The following is a 14,657-nucleotide window of genomic DNA, read 5'->3' on the forward strand; positions in this document are numbered from 1 at the left end:
GCTTAACATTGTTCAGTCATTTTACATATTAAACAATAATTTCCTCTCAGACCAAGGAGACAGATGCCTTCAGTTTTCTGTCTACCAAATCCACTCACAAGTCTTTGGTTTGCCCAAGGTGCCATGCAGTGGGACTGAACCCAGAACCATGTGGTTGGTAAGCAAACTACTTACCACACAGCCACTCCTGTGTCTATTATGAGTATAAAGTATCTCATGTCAAACCAATAAAGACCCCCTTCTTCCTGCAACGAGCTTCTTCAAATTCTTGCATTTAACTCTTCAAAAAATAGTCACGACCAAATAATTTGATTTCTCTAATTTGCGATCAAATTCTAAGAAGAATTTGTCGATTTTTGGGAAGTTTACCTGTTATTAGAGTCGGTTCCTACTTGAGGGTGGGTCTGGGTTAGTTAACAGTGGATTACAATGTCACAAGTTCAAACCTTGTCTTTACCATCAGCCAGACCTGTTCCTAGGCCTGAGCTGACCATAAATATCGTCCTTCATGTTTCCTGGTCAACAGTTAGATGCCAGGCTGGATTGGGTCACTGGAAGCAAACGTATGGCCACAGATGAACTCTGTGTGTGTGGGTGACTTTGTGACGAGTGCATATGTGTGTGTGCGTGTGCAGCTAACATTTGTGCATGAATATAAGTGCGCATATATAGATTTGTGTGTGTATGTGCTGCTGGTATTTATATATATATCAGTGTAGACATGTGCTGCGTACATATTTGTATACATGTATTGATATGTATGTACACGACTGAGAACATGCGTGCACATATCTTAGTATATGTGTGTGCATGAATGTATGGTCTCTATTTCTATATGTATCTGTATGTATCTATGTATGTGTGTGTGTGTATATATCTATACTATATATAAAACAGAGGTGTGTGTGTAATCGCTTTTCACGTGAAAACGGCTTCACTATTTACTTCCATACTTGTATATATATATATATATATATATATAGTGTGTATATTTCTGTGTACCTTTCTATGCTTGTAGGTATGTGTGTATATTTATATCTACCTATGCATGTATGTGTGTGTGTGTGTGTGTGTGTGTGTGTATTAACATTTTAATCAATATCCACAAGGTGGCTGCTGTTTGACTGTATGAACAAATGTTAGAGAAAGACGGTGGAATATTACCTGAATTGAGGTGGTGGCAGTGGTGGTGACGGTGTTGGTGGTGGTGATTGTTGCGTCATATCGGTAGCAGTGGTGGTAATAGTAGCAGTGACTGGTGATACTGTTGGCTGTTATGATCATGATGGTGTTAATGATGGTGGTGGTGGTGGTGGTATTGGTGATAATCTGATCATTAGACAGGCACAGATAAATAAATAAATAAATAGTCTCTACCCCATTCAATGTTGGCAGTTTTTCAGCCGTGTTCCTGGTTTCTCTCTGGTGTTGGTCACCTTTTAGTTGTCGAAATGGTATGGTTTCATGCTAAACACACACACACACACACACACACACACACACACACACACACACACACACACACACACACACACACACACTCACCAACGCTCATACAAAATATTCTTCCTTTTTCTTCTGCTCTTCCTGCTTACTTTTTTTTTTTTTTTTTCGTCTTTTTCTGCTTTTTCCACACATAAAACTGTTGTTTTATGCCTATTTACAACCTGCTACTTTTCATTGAACTAGCTTCAAGTCTACTCACCAACCACTGTGTTCTGTGTGTGAGTGAGATGATCTATTTATAATCTTCACTGTTTATAAACTTGGGTTATCTGTCATTTAAATGTACAAAGCTTTAGTGTCCAGTTACCTCTTCCTTTTCATTAACCGTTGTCTGCACATGGCCAGACAGTGTAGTTTTAATTGATGTTGATACTTTCTGAGCTGGAGAAGGGGCCAGTTCTTGTGACCTTAGTAGAACTTCTGTGACCTGTGACCTTGATAGTGTTAATATTTTATTTCACCCTTTTAGCATTCAAATTCCTCTGTCAAATGTAATGTTTATTCATTCACAATGTTTTGAATTAATCATGCATTATCTCATAGCTTTGATGATTTCGATGATGTGATTATTTAATTTTAGAATGACATTGTAGGGTAGGTGCGAGAGGCCAGATCTGGCCAATTGTTTAACCCTTTCAATACCAACCTTTCTCTAACTCTGTCCTTAGTCCTGATACAAATGTTATGTTTTCAAGTGATCTAAATTAAAATCTTCCATCAGAATTTCATATTAACCCTTTCATTACTGTATTTATTTTGACATGTTCTGTGTTTCTTTCCATTAATTTTAGATATAACAAAGAATTTAGTAAAATAACTTAAGTTATCATTAAGCTAGTGCTAGGAACATAAATTGTGACTAAGATTTGGTGGAAGATTTTAATTCAAAACCTATGAAAGCAAGACATTTGTACTACAGAGCCAGTTTCAGCCAGGTTGGTAACGAAAGGGTTAGTCTCTGTTCCAGACACCAGCTGAATAATGACCGTTATTTTAATAAAGTCTTCATTATTTTTGAGATTAATTGAAACCAAGTCAATGTATTCCAGCAGAAATATGGTAAAAGAGGAGTTAAATATAGAGTAAATGTCTCATTTAAACACTACAGTGTAGCTCACAGCATGGCCATGATTTGAACTTGCAACCACAGATTTGATTTGTAGCTTGAGAGCTTGAGAGCAGTGGGGTAGGCGGGTAGGAGTTACACAACACCCATGTCCATGGGTTTTTTTAAGGTTCTTATATTGTTAAGGAATCATATATTGTTAGCACGTGTGTGTGTGTGGCTTAGAGGAGTTAGTACATTGTGAAATTAGGAGAGGTGGGCATCTATTTGGCAGCAACTGTACAAGAACGGCAACCATTGTAGTAGCAGTCGGCTCTGTAGAGGAGGGACACAGTTCAAGATGTGATCCTATCATGAGGCTCTCTCTTATGTTATTTAATAATACAGGTTTTAAAATTGGTTTTCTGATACTTAATTTTCTTTTGACTTGGTTTAAAAATTACATTTTTTAATTTTTTAGTGTTTATTTAATTTCCTTTTCTTAGCATTCATAAAGCCACTTATGCAACTGGCACACACACACACATTGACAATGCATTGACATACACACACACTGACCTAAGCAATGTCCATATAATAGCTAAATTATGTGGTTGAGTAACAATGTGGCAGCTGTTTGTGTTGACGTTCTTATACATCCAATAACGTCTACAACAACAACTTATATTGAATATATATCAATCCACTGTTCTGAGACAAAAAAAAAAAAACTGTCAGCTTTTATTGTGACCAGCAATAATGTCAGCTGAGAGACAATACTAGTAATTATAGTGGTACGGAGCATCTATTGAAGTTTGTAGTGCGAGTATTCGAAGAGGTCAGTAAACATGACCATAGATAGATCAGCCTCAATTAAGCTGAGAGAGACTTTAATTAATTAAATTTATACCTGTACTGTAGCTTAATGATAACTAAGTTATTTTACTAAATTCTTTGTTATATTTAAAATTAATTGAAAGAAACACATAACCTCTCAAAATAAATACAGTAACGAAAGGGTTAACCCCAGATCAATTCTGATCAAGCAGACACATGTTCAAAGATATTCCAACAATCATGACCTTGTCTTTAATTTTTTTTTTTTTTTAGACTTTGTATATCTATGACAATATTATCCAATGTGTCCTTCATTTTCTTAAGACAAATAATATAATTGAAAGGAGATTTGGTTCATATTTCTAGCAAATTAGTCATATATTGCATCTTTTGTAGCTCATTATTGGAGCATATTGAATGAGGAGAAAACCTTGTCCACAATTGTATAGTCAACATTACAGTGATGATGATGATGACATTTTGACTATCCATATCATAAATCTTGTCATTAAATCATGGTTCCATTGATTGTTGTTTGATGTAATGTGTTGGTCTCATTTCAGCTGATGCCTTTCTTTGTAACCCAAAATACGTCCAAGCTCTTCTGATCTGTCTGAATGCCATCGAACATAACAAGGTGACACTACTGGCAGACATTGATCCTGCTCTTGTAAGTCATTTTCATTCTTCCTTAGGGGCCTTTTTTTCCTTCCATTCACCCACTTTAAACAACAGATTTGTCAACTGCAAACACTAAAATCTTTAAGGAAAATTTCAGAATTATTTAAAATAATTAAAAATATTTTTAATGTAAATGTTATGAAGAAACAACAAAAATATCAAAGGTTGGTGTGTTTTGGTGACTTTATTCAATGTGTAGGGGCCAGGGGTTGGTGTGTGTTGGGGACTTTATCCAGTGTGTAGGGACCAGAGGTTGAAGTGTTGCTCATTGACTGCTCCCATTCTTATCCCCAATCCTATGTCAATATATAAATTTTATAATCAGTTAGGTGTAATTAAACCATTAAACATTTTATCAACCATCTATGGTAATAGTTTATTGCTAAAAATAGGTATTAAAATCTATTAATATGATTAGTGGGTGAATGAGGAATGTCCCTATATTATTTTAACAAGCGAATACACATCTGAGTAAAATAAATGAATTGATCAGTAATACCAGGAAAGCGGGGTTGTTATTCCCAGTTTCCGTTTACCATTACACTGTTCCATGTCCTATCTCATTTCCTATTCAGTTCCTGTTTTATGCCCATCCCATCGTTTATTGTAATAGTTTATTGCTAAAAATAGGTATTACAAACTATTAATTCGATTAGTGGGTGAATGAGGAATGTCCCTCTATTATTTTAGCGAATGAATATGCATCTGAGTTAAATAGATAGATTTACAAATACATTGACAGATGGTCCACCTATTGTAGCTGGTGTTGTGTTGTAGCTTATTGTAGCATGGCCATATCTCATGTTGTGCGATAAAAATGATTAAGATGTTATGGTAATTTGGATTTCATTCATCAAACTAATCTCCTGGTGATCCAACTTCCAGATCATTGGTCATTACATTGTTCCATGTCCTGTTCATGAATCCTGCGGTTGACCTTGTCTTTAATGTGACCCTAGTGTGAAGTATGGGTGCTACATGCAGAATTGTTTTTCTTTTGGAAAACTGAGTTGTTCTCACAAAGATCACACGCTGTTTACACGAAGGATTGCAGGGTTGAGCCTCACAGAAGCCTTCCTTAATTCATATCAGTAGATGTGTTATTGATTAGTTTAACATGTATGCAAAATTTCATCGAGATTGGTTCACTGGTGTAGGCAGCAAGATCGTAACAGACAGACAGGCAGGCAGAAATTGCCTTTTATGTATAAGATGTATGTGTTTGTGTGTGTTTATGTTTGTCCCCCACCCCACCATCACTTGACAACCAAGGTCAGTGTGTTTATGTCCCCGTGACTTAGCAGTTCAGCAAAAGACATCAATAGAATAAGTGCTAAGCTTACAAAGAATAAATGCTGGGGTCAATTTCTTTGACTGAAAAGCTTTTAATGGCAGTGCTCCAGCATGGCAGTAGCCAAATGACTGAAGCAAGTAAAAAACAAAAAAAATTTTTTTTTTTCATTTTTCTTTTTTGATATCCAACAATTCTTTTGTTTGGATAATTTTTAAAAATATTAAATTTGTGATTCACTTATTAAACTTTCATTTACCATTCCATTGGTTTTGGTTTCAATACTTCAGCTGACACTGAGAAGTAAAGCCCCTGAACACAAGATCTGTGCTAGCTATCCCGTCCTAGGGAACCAGTTTTCAACTATGGAGAGAACGAAAGTCGAAAAGTCCCCACCTTATGCCTCCCCGAAAAGGGCTCGAGCAATGCTGAGTGTTTCACATGAGCAAGCCATACCCATACGTAAGTAATGAATCAAAATGATACATTGAAATACTTGAATTTGTAGCTCCATCAAACCCCAAATGTTAATACAGCACACAGTAGATGTAATAGAAGGAGGGAATTATATTTTTATGCTGATTCCTTCCTTAAAAAATTGAATTTTATTCTAATTTGATAATTCTTGGACCGATTCGGTAATAACGGAATTTTTTAGAAATTTCTGTCAGCTTGCTTCGAGACTTGTGCTTATAGTGATGAATTATCTGTGGTTATTAACGATTAAAAGTCTATTCTCAGCATATTTGGCATAGGAATTTTTTTTTCTTTTGTCCTTATTTATAAAGTTATATTACAATGTAGATCAATAGATAATGTTATTCTATTACTATAATATATTATGATATATATTATTATAAACTGCTGCTTAATTTTGTTGCTGTTGAGAATTAATTAAAACACAAACAGTTAACTCATTAAAAACATAACCATGGTGAGGAAAGTTTAGAATAGAAGATTCATTTAACATGTTGCTGGCTTCTAATTCTACAAAAGCTTTCATTGTAATCCTGGACAAGACACACCTCTGTGATTAGCCTTCACTAAAGGTACATCACTGTAAAAACAACCTCTTTAACTCAACACAAGTTAAAATAGAAAACCTTTTGTTCTTTGTCTTCTGATATGTAAACCTGTTTTAGCCTTCAACCATTGTAAGTTTCTTACCAAATGTTTCACCCGTTTGATTGTTTCAGCAAGCAACGAAGGAATCAAAGACAAAGCCAAAGACACCATGCGGTTCGTCCTGGACAGGTCTGGGACAGTCTCGCCTTCAGAATCGCCGCCACAGAGTTTTAGTTTCTATGACAGTATCAACTCTGATCCTCTGTTAAACTTTGAATTTGCTGGCGCCAACAGAAAAGGAGACAGTAACGTTCAGCTGAATCTGCCAACTAAAGACATCTGTGATGGGACCTCAAAAGACAGTTTTGATCCTGCTGCACTGACTGCTGACAAAAATAAAGGTTTATTCAAGTCTGTGTCACTAGATGAACGCTCTTGTGGCCCAAACCCTGTTGAATCTACAAGAAAGAATGAGATTCCTCACCAAAATGTAAATAATAAACTCGAGACCCAACTGGGAATGTCACAAGTTGTCTCATCAACTAATCCCCAGTCTCAATATCCTGAAAACAGCACCAACAGAAAAAACCCTCCACATAAGATCAGTCATAAACGATGCCAGTCAGATGTACCATTTATTAGGAAAGAACTCAATGAGTTGCAGAAGGAAAATCCTTTTAGCAAGAGACCCAGTGTTCATTCTGTTAATTATGACACTAGATTGCTGAAAAAATCTGGTAAGGAATCCCTAATATCACTGTTTACTTCTCTATAGATTCTTCTATGGTAGACTCCAAGAGATGGTCATTGCCTGTCATTGACAATGTTTGTTGTTGCTGTTTCAAAGACTCTCTCTTCCATTTCAGCCACTTTCAACAGTCAACAGTCCATTTGTTGTCCAGATGGTAACTTGGTCCACCCTGTGCCTGGTCAGTCTCTCATCAGTTTTCTCACTTCTCAAGACTTCAACACCTGTGCCAACTTAGACAGGGTACGTTACTCCATCTCACACACTCTCTCTCTCTCCCCTATATTCATTCCCTCCATTTCACTCTCTCACACTGACACACTCCCTCTTTTCTTCACATACACACATTTGCTTCTCTCTCTTTTTCTCTCATTAACTCTTCTCTCTCTCTCTCTCTCTCCTCACTCAACAACCTCTCTTCTGTTTCTCTCTCTATACCATTGTTTCCATTTAATAGTTTCCAACAGACTTATTCCACTGTCACTTAAAGGACTTCTCCACTCAAGCCTTTGAGTACAACTTAGTCTTTTCACATTCACCCTTTGAGTGCAACTCACCACATCTTCCTTGAGGATTTCTCTGAATCAACTCAACCTGCCAAGTATTCAATCAAACTAATGTCTCTCTCCCTCTCTCTCTCTCACACACACACTCACACTCACACTCATATACATTTATTGACATAATAAATTATCCTTGGGAGTCTCTCTGCACAAAGTGTAGTGAAACCCCGCCTAAGATATATGTTTAATCAGTTATATTAAAAGGCAAAAATGTGTTAATTCATGTCAAGAAGATCCAAACAGCTTAAAATAGAATAGGGATGTGAAATACCGAGTGAGGAGTGAATCCCACTTCTGATGGGTTTGTAAAAAAAGCTGGTAGCAGTTATGTCCCTTTACATTCTTAATATGGAATCTTGTAGAGGTCAAACCTTTTTTTTGTTTTTTTGTTTTTAAATCTTTTTTTTGTGGGTATCAATAAATTAAAGAAGCAACCCACTAGTCATCAGTTTAGTCGACTGGTTCTTCATATATGGCTTGTGGGCCTTCATTTGGGTAATATTTACCATTCTTTTAACTTTGGTTTTGTTGGAACTCCTACAGCCTTGCATGCATAGCAGGCTTGTTGACTGCAGCCTATGGTAGTACCACCATGCTATTTGTTCTCTTTAACTTTCCTCCTGATTCTGGCCTTGCCAAAGAAGCAAACTTTTTTGCAACATCTCAATTGGACACTCTATTCCGATTTCTTTTATATTCCTCTTAACACCTGCTGCTGCTGATGATGATGGTGGTGGTGATGGTGATGGTGATGGTTATTATTATTATTATTTAGGCTGAGAGCTGGCAGAATCGTGAACACGCAGGGTGAAATGCTTAGCAATATTTCGTCCATCTTCACATTCTGAGTTCAAATTCTGCCAAGGTCGACTTTGCCTTTGCTCCTTTCAGGGTCAAAAAAATTAGTACCGGTTACTAATGGAATCAACTAGCCCCCTCCCCCTAAAATTTCATGCCTTGTGCCTATAGTAGAAAGGATTATTATTATTATTATTATTATTGAATTCCTTACAGTTCTGTTGTGAAAGGTCATCGTCTTGTTTTGCAGGAAAATGCTCATTTTAGCATTTCTGAAATCTTGATTTCTGCCATTGAACAAATGAAATGGAAGCATGTGATATCTCCACGGCGTATCTCGGATAACGAGGAAGGTGATTCCGATGAAGAAATACAACACCTCAAGCAGAGAATTCGAATACGGCGCCATGAAAGAATGAGAGAGGTAAGTGGTGGCGGCAGTGGTCTTCAGTTTTTTATTTGTTTTACTGTGGTAACGTGTGTGGTGATGGTGGTGGTGGTGAGGTGGTGGGGAAGAAGTCTACACACCAGCTTCTTATCTCACATTTGTTTTGTTCTGTGAAGTTTAAAGCCCTACCAACTGCTTCATTCAGCTTTCTCTCTCTCTCTTTCTTTTACTGAGCTATTTTGTGTGTGTGTGTGTGTGTGTGTGTGCATATATTTTCCAGTTTGAACAGACACTTGTCTTTCATTAAGACACGAGATCTTCTTGTTCTCCTTCTCCATAGATTCTCTCCATTATTATTGCAAACACCGCACTGAAACAAAAATGTAGATCCAGTTTAAGCTATATTTATTGTATAAAGGAACATGTGAAACTGTTGGCTATATCTGCACTGATTTGAACTTAGTAGTGTGGCACAACATACCGGTAACTTTGTTTTTTTACCTCCTGTCCAGAAATAGTCTGTAGGTCTTGCTATAGCTTAGCACCAGTAATACTGTTTGTGTCTTTAATTATGTGAACTATTTGCCGTGGTCTCTGTTTATTTATACAAGGATCATTTCCATCTCATCTGTAATGGTTTACATTAGCAAAGTAATCCAGCTGTGCCCATCTCTATGTAAATATTTAAATTTGTTGCTCCATTAAACCCATCCAGAGAAACAGCTGCAAGCAGAACATTTAGAAAGTAAATTCTTCTTTGATTTCCTGTCATTATCCAAATATTGATTTATTCACAGAAAGCCCGGGAGAGGCCAGCATTCAGTGATGGACGAACGGACAGTAAGTTTTCTTTTATACATTATTTGTTTTGTTTTTTTTTTAACATTTTGGTCATCGTCGTCGTCGTCGTCGTCATCATTAAGGCAACGAGCTGGCAGAATTATTAACATGTTGGACAAAATGCTTAGCAGCATCTTTTTATCCTCTTTATGTTCTGAGTTCAAATCCTGCTAAGGTTGACTTTGTCTTTCATCCTTTTGGGGATCAATGAAGTAAGTACCAGTTATGTACTGGGGTTAGTGTAATCAACTAGCCCCCTCCCCAAAATTTCAGGCCTTGTGCCTGTTGTAGAAAGGTTTATTATTATTATTATTATTATTATTATTATTATTATTATTATTAAGGCAGTGAGCTGGCAGAATCGTTAGCATGCTGGACAAACTGCTTAGCATTTTACCTGTCACTATGTTCTGAGTTCAATTTCCACCGAGGTCAGCTTTGCCTTTCATCCTTTCAGGGTCGATGAATTAAGTACCAGTGAAACACTGGGTCGATGTAATTGACTCATCCCTTTCTCCTATATTTCAAGCCTTGTGCCTATTGTAGAAAGGATTATTAGCAACATCAATAAAAATGGCAAGGCAGTGAGCAAGCAGAATCATTAGTGCGGCAGACAAAATGCTTCGTGGCATTTCTTCTGACTCTTATGTTCTGGGTTCAAATCTCATCAAGGTTAATTTTGTCTTGGGGGTAGGCGGTGGGGGTCTATAAAATAAAGTACCAGTCAAATACTGGGATCAAAGTAATTGACTTAACTCATCTCTTCAATTGCTGGCCTTGTGTCAAAATTAGAATTATCAATAAAAGTTTGTTGTTTGATTCTTTTTTCTTTCCAGATAGTTCAGATTCCAGTGATGGCATTGATGATCAAGAAATAGAACTTTCGTGTAAGTTATCTTTCTATTTCAATTAAGAGGAAAACCAATTATCATCTTGGAAACTCTCGGGCGAATTTGGTTTAAAATGGTTAAAATAACACCATTCCTGTTGACAACTTTTTTCATGCACTTTCACTATTTTTTTATATTGTTTGTTCAATCACTCCCAAAATTTACCGTTCCATCCTAACTTTTTCATCTCTTCCAATCACTTTTCCATCACTTTCTAAACATTTCCTTTGTTATTCTCCTGTTATTACATAGTTTTGGTAACTTTCAGGTCTTTCCATATTTCCTATTCCGTGTCCAATATTTTACATGTCCTGATGTAGTTTTTTTGTTGATGGTTCTGCTCTTAATAATTTAAACTTGTTTATAGTCCATCTCGAAATGTTGTGATTTACCAACTGTATTTCACTGTTTATTGTTTCTTTTCAGTTACCGACAGATCTGATAACTGTTCTCTGTTAAAAAACAGTGGTTTGTCTTTATCAATGGCCTCGTTGTATTCAGGTAACAACAACTCTACTTCACTTTTAAATCATTGTTCAATCATTACCCACCATCACTTAGTCGCTGTTACTCATTTAGTCACTCATCACCATCTCTCACCACCACTCATCACTACCATCTTTAATAGTTAACCAATATCAAAATAATTCAATTATTTATTTATTTTAGATCCTGTATTTTTTTTATAATGGGATGTAATGTTGAAGGTTTGGGTAGTAGTATGACAGTGTACTTGATAGTGGTGTGGTAATAGTCTAGTGAAGTGCTTCTCAAACTATCTGATGTGGCATACCAGTAGTTTTTTTTTTCTCAATGTGCCAGGGACCAGTAATATTTCTTAGTAATATTAATTTATACCAGAAACAATATCTATAATGAATATAATAAAAGCTGATAATTATTTTTTATCTCATATTTATTTTATAAACAAATAATACAATATTACATAAGCATTTTATAGGCATTTATAACGTTTCTTTCTTTTCTGGAAACTCGCTGCGTACTGGCAGCTGATGGCTCCTGGACCGGCACTGGTCCGTGGACTACCACTTTGAGTAACACTGGTCTAGTGTACTTGGTGATAGTATGATCATGGTAGCCTGCACTACTGTCTGAGTGGTAATATTTAGTAGCAGTAGCAATGTTTGTGTTGTAGTATGTAGTGGTTTTAGAATGTGTTGTCATAAGATTTGTACGTAGTAGTAGTGGATTTGAATTAAATAACCAATTATTCTTTCATTCCTCGTTAGCCTCGATATAATTCCTCACTGATTACTGTAATTAATAAATTATTCCCATGTTTCAGATGCTGATTTGTTCCAAAGACACACAGAAAAATCTAGGTGAGATAATTCACTTTTGATTTTCTCTTTGATTCTATCACACACACACACACAATTTATTTCCATATACATTATATTCATTGGACAATAAACTTTGATTGTGAAGACCTGTTGAGGCAAGTGAAATCAAAATCGCTGACATGGCCGATGACAGTACTGCCTGATCAGCACTCGTGCCAGTAGAACGTTAGAAGCACCATCGGAGCGTGATTGTTGCCGGCGTCACCTTACTGGCACATGTGCTGGTGGCGCGTGAAAAACAACATTCAAGCACGGTCGATGCCAGTGCCGCTGGACTGGCTCCCGTGCAGGTAGCACGTAAAAGCACCCACTACACTCTCGGAGTGGTTGGCGTTGTGTTTTTTTTTTTTTGGAAAAGGTGTCTTATCCGATATAGTATATTAGTGCTACTCTTTCATACTGGACTGGTCAGCAGCAGCAATAGTAAGAAGAAAACTGTTAAACTTGCACCTGCAATTCATTTGTTGATGTGTAAATTTACATAACTATTCTACCCATTCTTCCATGTGAAAATAGATATAAAATCTGCAACAAAGAAATAATCCAACTTTAGCATCAGAATTTCTTGATAACTTTTTTTTTTTCTATACATATATTATAAATTTCCAAGAAATTACCTTTCTTTTTATCCATTTCAATTTTTTACTTGAATATTATTGTTGTTCTTCTTTTTTCTAGCTTTAGTTCAACAATGGACAGTAGTAATAGTCCACAAGTATCTGCAGAGTCTGTGGCCATCTCTCTACTTAAGAAGTTCTCTGAGAAGCAACTTCCTAAAGCATCTGATTTGCAGTGGATGGTCTCAGAAAAAGACGCTCCACAAGCTGTAAGTTGTTTAAAATATTTTCTACAAATTTCAGACCCAGAAGATAATGGTTTAAAGATGTGCATTTGCAACACTGCACCAGGTTCTTAACACTCTGTAGACCAATCTGTTTGATTGTTAATAGGTACAATGGTAAGGTACAGCTTATGATTGTAAACAGCAGGAGCATTCTTGGGTAGTCAAATGCTTCATTATTTAATGTGTTTAACTGAAATCCTCCCATGCGTATGCAAAAGCTACTACAGCATGTCTATATTGAGGGTCTCCCTCTCTAAAATCCATTAGGCTAAGCCATTGCTGGATATCTGAAAATAGGCAAACTTTGAAAGATTTATGCATTTAATGAATATTTAAATTTAAATTTCAACTTTCTTCTTCCAATACATTTTATGTCCTTTCTTGTTCTTTGGAATCAACCTTATTCTCTTCTCTTGCAGTTACTTCCATTACCAAATTCCTATCCTGTCTCTCCAGATGATGAATACACAGATCTACGCAACAGGGTAAGTTCAGTGTTTAACCCTGACCCTAATCCTACTCAAAACCCAGAGCAATTCACTGGAACTCGCTACAGGATATTGGTCTCACTGACCAGCACAAACACACTAGATCAGCAAATAAAAAATACTGGAATAGATTTACCATTTTTAAAACTCCTGCAAACTGGCAGAATTGTCAACACACTGGGCTTAATGCTTAGCGGCATTTTGTCTGTTTTTATGTTGTGAGTTCAAATTCCACCAAGGTCATCTTTGCCTTTCATCCCTTTGGGGTTGTTGAAATAAGTACCAGTTAAGCACTGGGGTCGATGTAATGGACTTACCCCCTCCCCCAAAATTGCTGGCCCTGTGCCAAAATTTGAAACCACTGTTGCAGCAAAATCAAAGAGTCAGATACAACATGATGGCCTTGTGGTTCAGAATATTCACAGTGAATTTAGATTTATTCTTGGGAAGAAGAAATTTAGTTAAATCTATGGAAGTTGGCCTTGAAAGACGGTCCATATCAAAGCTGTCAAACCTCTGATTATGATTAAAATAAGTCATTAATGCTGTTTACGTGTAGGAAATAACTGTATATTAATCACTCTTCTAATTTGGTTTCTATTTCAGACAAGGTTACGAGGCAATTTAGAATGGGCGCCACCACGTTTCCAGATTATTTTTAGCATCCACACTGTAACAAAGTAAGTAATTCTTTTGTCACTTATTCCACAACATATTTTCTTTGTAATCTTTGCTTTTATCTTCTGATGGATTACACAAAGCAACAAACTGTGAGGAGAAGCAGTGATTTCTCAGCTTCTAATAAATGAACTCTACTTCTTCTGTTGAGTACACTTTCTGCTGTTTGTACTTCCAAAGACATACAGAGTAGCATAGGGTAGTTTTTCCACCTGACCAGCTCCTGTGAACTGCCCTACCCATGCATGCATGGGAGATGGACACATGATGATGGCGGTGGGTGTATGTATGTATATACATGCACATACATGAAGGGCCTTAGAGTCAACCTAGCTAAAACCAAAATCCTAATAAGTAGGAAGGTAGATAAAACACAAACCCCTTCAGGTAGATGGCCCTGCTCAGTATGTAGAAAAGGAGTAGGTAGTAACTCTATAAGATGTACCCGGTGCAAGCTATGGACACATAAGAGGTGCAGCAACATCAAAGGCAGGTTAACTAGCAAGTTAGTTTTTGTTTGTGGCAGATGTTCAGGTGCAATAAAGACTGCAAACAAACAGGAAACAACTTCTATCTCATTCCAGGGTGAAAAACTAGAGGTAGTCGATAGCTTCCGCTATCTGGGCGACCA

The 14,657-nt window shown here is 36.7% G+C and overlaps 1 protein-coding gene across 4 annotated transcripts in view; it reads left to right on the plus strand.

The window, feature by feature from the left end:
• LOC106880266 (run domain Beclin-1-interacting and cysteine-rich domain-containing protein) overlaps positions 1-14,657 on the plus strand; it is a 47,987-nt gene that overhangs the window by 16,060 nt on the left and 17,270 nt on the right. For all 4 annotated transcript variants that reach the window (XM_014930135.2, XM_014930136.2, XM_014930134.2 and 1 more), the window contains exons 4-15: positions 3,952-4,058; positions 5,651-5,822; positions 6,557-7,162; positions 7,292-7,416; positions 8,785-8,958; positions 9,720-9,762; positions 10,599-10,649; positions 11,079-11,153; positions 11,959-11,995; positions 12,695-12,842; positions 13,280-13,345; positions 13,955-14,028. In XM_014930135.2, the coding sequence (XP_014785621.1) occupies positions 3,952-4,058; positions 5,651-5,822; positions 6,557-7,162; positions 7,292-7,416; positions 8,785-8,958; positions 9,720-9,762; positions 10,599-10,649; positions 11,079-11,153; positions 11,959-11,995; positions 12,695-12,842; positions 13,280-13,345; positions 13,955-14,028 (1,678 nt within the window). The remainder of the gene's footprint in view (positions 1-3,951; positions 4,059-5,650; positions 5,823-6,556; positions 7,163-7,291; positions 7,417-8,784; positions 8,959-9,719; positions 9,763-10,598; positions 10,650-11,078; positions 11,154-11,958; positions 11,996-12,694; positions 12,843-13,279; positions 13,346-13,954; positions 14,029-14,657) is intronic.

This window comes from Octopus bimaculoides, chromosome 19, assembly GCF_001194135.2.
Source record: "Octopus bimaculoides isolate UCB-OBI-ISO-001 chromosome 19, ASM119413v2, whole genome shotgun sequence".
NCBI classification, from domain to species: Eukaryota; Metazoa; Mollusca; class Cephalopoda; order Octopoda; family Octopodidae; genus Octopus; species Octopus bimaculoides.